Below are 5,822 nucleotides of genomic sequence, written 5' to 3' on the forward strand. Positions count from 1 at the left end.
CCAGACCCCAGCAGGTTGAGGCTGCGGTGGCTAGGAGCAGTCACTGCACTCCAGTCTGGGTGACAGAGTGAGACTCCAACTCAAAAAAAAAAAAAAAAAGTGAAAACCACACTCCCCATATAATACAGAAACTACTCCTCGGCCTGAGCCTTGGAGCCAGTGGATCACCTGCTCTTGTGCAGCACTTAGCATTGGCTCCTGAATGTCCGTGTACATGCGTCTTAAAGCATTATAGCCCCCTGGGATGCTTTCTAGGTTGCTCAAGGCTCGGTCCTGGTTTCTCATCATTTCCTGCATCATTGCTGGATTCCTGGCAAGTTCCAACGTCTAAGAAAAAAGATTCCATAAAAAGACAGGGCACTGAAATACACATGAATTACTTTAGCTATTAATTGCTGTTAATTAAAGTTGATGAAAGGTCATTGTTTTTGGACCAGCTTCCTGTCCCAAGCCCCGGCAGACAAAACCAAACCAGTATGGGTCACTTGTGCTAGGTGCCATGTAATCAAACTATACTTCAAAACGGACCAGTTTTCCCCAAAAAACTCAGGAAACTTCTGTCAACCAGAGACATTGTAATGAGAGTTCCCTCTGTTTTAACCCTATTAGGAAAGTAACTTTAAAGTAACTAATCCACTTTATGTTCCTGTTTTTGCTTTTTTCTACTTATAATGCCAATCTCCTTTGCTTGGCTCACGGGAACACTCATTCTATTTTATAAAAAAAGGTGTTGTCGAATTCTAGAATCACTAATAAAAACCAATTAGAACTTTAAACTAAAGTTGTTAAAATTTTGTCAATATTTAAGTCATAAAATTATTTAAAATAATTCCTGGGGTATTTCTTCTCAAAAAAAAAAAAAAAGTAACATTCAAGTAACAAGAAAGAAGCATTTGTTATAAGTGAATTTTCCATCTCCAAAATTGAACTTTTTGTTTCTTAAACCTACAAAATAAACTATTTACAAAGATCTTTCAAATGTAGCAGAAAATTCAGAGTGCAAATAGTGCAAATTAGTACTTTGCTGAATTTTCTTTAACAAAGATTTGGATTTCTCTCTTTAACTTAACTGTAGAGATAGAATAATATATTTAACCACAGAAAATGAAATAAGAAATATATAATTTTATAGCTTAATGAACAGAATTTTCCACATACTTGTCTCATTATATCTGGATTATTCAGCATATGGCTAATTTCTGGATTTCTCTGTATCAACTGCTGCATTTGTGGATTGGCCATAATTAACTGTCTCATCAGGTCAGGATTTGAGAGCATGCTCTGTACAAAAGGGTTTTCCATGATCTGGACCATCATTTCAGGATTGGACAAAAGTTGTCGCTGCATCTGGCTCTGTAGTTCAGAGAAGTTGGTAGTATTCAAACCCAAGCTACTCAGACCTGCAAGTCCTCCAAGGCCACCTAAGAGGATAAAAGGAGAAAAAACCATACAAGTCAAAGTCAGAAATGTTATCATTAACATGACTGTGCTAAAATTGAAGATGCAAAAGTATTAACTGACTCAATAATCCATTACAAGAAACCACTTTAAAACAAAATACCTATTGCTAATACACGTTTAATTCCTATAACTGAAATTAGCCAAAAATTCACACTTCCATATTTAAACTGTTAAGCAATAAAATCAATAAAATGTATGTGTGTGTACTTTCACACAAGAACGTATTTGGTCTTCTTGATGCCTGACAGAGTTCCTAAAAACTTCAGAATTTCCTAAGTAACAGGCGTGTCTTTATTATTCATAACAAGCCCTTTTTGGTCAGTATGCTACTGAAGTGACTCAGAGTGAGGCCTCTGGATAACTCAGGAAGGTGCAGTTACCAAAGACAAAGTGATTAAAGTGCTAGAACTTTTAGCCCCACCCACCAGAAAGGGGAGAGGAGAGTGCTGGAGAGAGAGCTCTATTATACAAAATTCCTGAACAGTAAGACTCAGAGAGCTTTAGGACCATAAGCACACCTGGTGTTAGGCAGGTGGGCTGAGGGGACCTGGAAGCTTTGCACCCAACCTCCACCCCCCACATACCCTTGCCCTAATTCTCTTTGAAGCATTTGTCTATTTCTGAATCACATCCTTTATATTAAATAGGTAAACATAAGTAGTGTTTTCTTGAGTTCTGTGGCTCATTCTAGAAAATTATTGAACCTGAGGAGGGGGTAGTGGGAACCCCCAATTTATGGCTTGTCAGTTAGAAATACAGGTGACCCAGAACTTGGACTGGTGTCTGAAGGATGGATAATTTTGTGGGACTGAGTCCTTTAACTTGTGGGGTCAGACACTAACTCCAGGTAGGTAGCATCAGAACTGAATTACTGGACTCCCAGTTTGGGTTGGAGAATTGGTTGGTGTCAGACAAAATACCCCAGAATATGCCAGCTAGAGGAGGAAAGAAATAATAAATACACACAAGACTATATTTTTAATAATTTTTCCACAAGATGAGTTTAAGTTTAGCAAGTAGAATTCACCTATAAACTCTGGGTAGAAGAAAGCTGAGATACTGGCAATCAAACAAAGAGAAAGTCAGGGAATACTCTGGAAATAGATGTCTCTTTGGAGAAATTAAATCATGGAGAAAGTGCTTATCACAAAATGTTTACTTTGTAAAATTATATAACCAACCAAATGCATTCAGTTCCCTTACTGAGCACTTTCTATGTATGCCAGGGACTATGCTACATATTGGGAATAGAGCAACAAGAAAGACACCCTCAAAACTCAATCTAGTGGGAAAGACAGAAAAAAAAATGCCTACAAAGATGTACTGCAATAGAGGTATTTGCAGGATATTACGGTAATACAGTACACCTTAGTAGAATGTCTACTTTTTGAAGAAGAGATGATACTCAATGAGTCTGGAGAATGAGTAAGTCGGCAAGGAGAAGTGGAGTGGGGGTAGGGGGGTGGATTTAATACAGGCACAAACACACACCATATACAAAAAACACAGACATAAATGTATTCAGACATTCTTGAAACCACAAAAACTTAAGTATGACTAGTATGGCAGACAGCAGTGTTCACCAAACATTTCATGTACAGTCTTGTATTTCTTTTGCTCTTGGACAGGCCCATATGACAAATTATAGCCAAAGGATGAGTATGATTTCTGGCCAAAGTATAGCAGGTCCAGCTTGAGATCCTTTGGCTATCTCTTCTGCCATGTTTCAAGTAGCATAGCTACAAAATGACAGTATTTCATTAGCTTGAGTTTCTAGGGGACTATATGGACAGGTGCCTCACAGACCAGTGAAAATCAGGTAGCAGCCAGAAAAGCTTTGTAACAAGAAATTAAGTTTTCTTGTAATAAACCACTGAGTTTGAGGCATCTATTATCACAGGATAGCCTATCATGACTAATGTAACTGTTGACTGACGAGTTAAGAAGTGAGGATGGGAAGGTAGGTAAGGGCTAAGTCTTGAAAATCTTTCAAAAGACTTAAGACTTTAAGCTGAATAGTCACACAAGATGTTCTTATTCTAACAGCTGCAGAAGCAACCAGAGCAAATGAAAAAGTTGAAGGCCTGTATTAAGAGAACAGCAAAGGAGAATAATTACATGAAGAAAGATGGAGAAGAGGTTATGAACCAAGAGATTCCAAGGGGAAAAGGTAGCAATTTTAGAAGCAAGATGGTTAGTCTCTGCATTTGTTTTCTGTTTTTCTCTGTTTACAGGAGACACAGGCTGTATTACTTTTTTTAAAAAATCAGTATCGAGAGTTGAATACAAGTCATGAAGTTCAGGAGTAGAGATGGGTGAGGTACAGATTAAGAGTCATTAGGCTATAATAATAGAATAATGTCACTCAGAAAGAATAAGAGAAAAAGAAAGTCAAAGCAGAACTCTGGAGAATAATACCAACATTAGAAAGGAAAAAAGAAACCCACAAATGAGACAGAAAAAAATTGATTGGAAAATTAATCAGGAAAAAAAAACAGCATAGTAGTTAAAGGAGAGCTCTCTGCAAGGAGATCTGTAAGAGAAACTTAATTAAAATCTAAAAAGTGTTCACTAAATTTGGCAAGCTAAAAGGTCAATGGCAACTTTATTCAGGGAATTTTCAGTGAAGTGACAGAGTTAAAACTAGAATGCAGCAAACTTAGTGAAAGGAAAATATAGACATAAAACAGAAAATGTCATTTTCAAAGACGGCTGAGAGAAAAAGCAAAAGAAAGGATAGTAGTGGGATTCCGTGGCTTTTTACAAATGGAACAGACCTTAACAAGAGCAGCCAGACAAAAGGAACGCTGAATATATGGGGTAAAGGGAACAACTGACAGAGAAAAGCTGCTGAGATAGGAAGGGGTAGGAATGAGATTAAATTTGGGATCAGGGAGCTGTCTGGCCTAAGACAAATTAACTGAAAGCCGATATACCTAAACAATACCTTTCATGGGCTTAAGCACTAAACAATTTCATCCTAATCTCTGTAGATGTTCATGTGAATAATCTAGACAACTAAAACTCACCTACCTCAACCACAAAACATACTTAGTATAAGATCTTTTTAGAAAATAAAAGCAACAAACACTGTAAATAAAAATTTTAAAAAGCAATGTGAATATTAATTCATGCCATGCCTTAAATGCTTCTAACATATATTTGGCATAGCACAACTGAATTATCGAAAAACTCTTAAGGAAGGGATAAAAGGTACGATCCTTGATATGTAAAAACTGTGCATATCAAAAATAATGCCATTTCAAGGTACTATACTAGTCATACAACTTAAGAATCGAAAAAAGCATTAAGCCATTTATCTATAGAGTTCAACTTTTGTTGGCTTCAGAATACTTTTTTCCTCAAAGAAATCTTCCACAGAACCTCAATGTATGAAGCTAATAAAAGAAAAGGCAGTGTTTGGCTGATGCAGGAGATCCTTAACCACTGGGTGAGCTCCCAGGCACCAGCCCTTCCTTATGTGTTCAGGACAGTCAGAAAATAAGTAATGCAGCCTGCTCCCTTTGTTTTACAAATGAGAAAATTATTATTCAGGGGACTGGGTTATAATCAACAATGAGCTAATCGTCCTCAGATTCAATGGTAGTCAGATCAGGTACACATACACTATATCTGTTTCATTATTAAAACGAAATGCGTTAACTATTGATCACTTATTAAATGTAAATATAAGCTTATCCAGCACACCATATCCCCCATCTTCTTCCTTAACACCTACAATCATAAAAGTAAACCACAAAAGTTCTTTTTTTTAAATTTGTGTTGTTCAAGTGATATAATGTTTCATTCTGTCATTTTACCTAAATCAGGAGAGGAGTTTATTTTCTGCCATATAAAAATGACTACAGACACTTACCTAAACCAAAAGGATTGCTGGTAGCAGAACCAGATGTGGAGTTACTATTAGGAGCTGATGATGTGGTAACATTGCTTCCAGTGGTATTTGTTTGCTGAGCTGAATAATCCTGAAGCCTAGGCAAAATAATTAAATCACAGTGTAAGCAGTGGAGCTAATTATTTTTAAAAGAACCTCTGAAATTCCAACACCTAGAAATAAAGGGTAAGCTCTCAGACCAACTCTAAGTAGCATTATGTAAATATCCTGCCATAACTAAGAATTAGGAACAAAAAATACAAAGAAATATAGTAAAACCTTACAAAATCTAAAATATGCTGTAAATGCCTTCTCTTTGAGTATAGTGTATAGTACACAAATATTTCATTACTTTCAATCATATTGATTACGCAAGAGGGAAATGTGTCACCTCAAGAAGAGAATTAATGACCAGCCGCACCCACAAAGCTTGACTATACAACCATTTTTTTTTTTTTTTTTTTTT

The 5,822-nt window shown here is 36.5% G+C and overlaps 1 protein-coding gene across 1 annotated transcript in view; it reads right to left on the reverse strand.

Moving 5' to 3' along the window:
* The window catches only part of UBQLN1 (ubiquilin 1), a 27,231-nt gene that overhangs the window by 19,100 nt on the left and 2,309 nt on the right, over positions 1–5,822 (reverse strand). Inside the window, exons 2-4 of the mRNA XM_021706176.1 lie at positions 5,339–5,454; positions 1,159–1,421; positions 169–327 (exon numbers count right to left, since the gene is read on the reverse strand). Of these exons, the coding sequence (XP_021561851.1) occupies positions 169–327; positions 1,159–1,347 (348 nt within the window). The 5' untranslated portion in view covers positions 1,348–1,421; positions 5,339–5,454. The remainder of the gene's footprint in view (positions 1–168; positions 328–1,158; positions 1,422–5,338; positions 5,455–5,822) is intronic.

The sequence above is a fragment of the Carlito syrichta genome, unplaced genomic scaffold (genome assembly GCF_000164805.1).
Source record: "Carlito syrichta isolate Samal-C Ts95f unplaced genomic scaffold, Tarsius_syrichta-2.0.1 Scaffold315331, whole genome shotgun sequence".
Taxonomy (NCBI): Eukaryota; Metazoa; Chordata; class Mammalia; order Primates; family Tarsiidae; genus Carlito; species Carlito syrichta.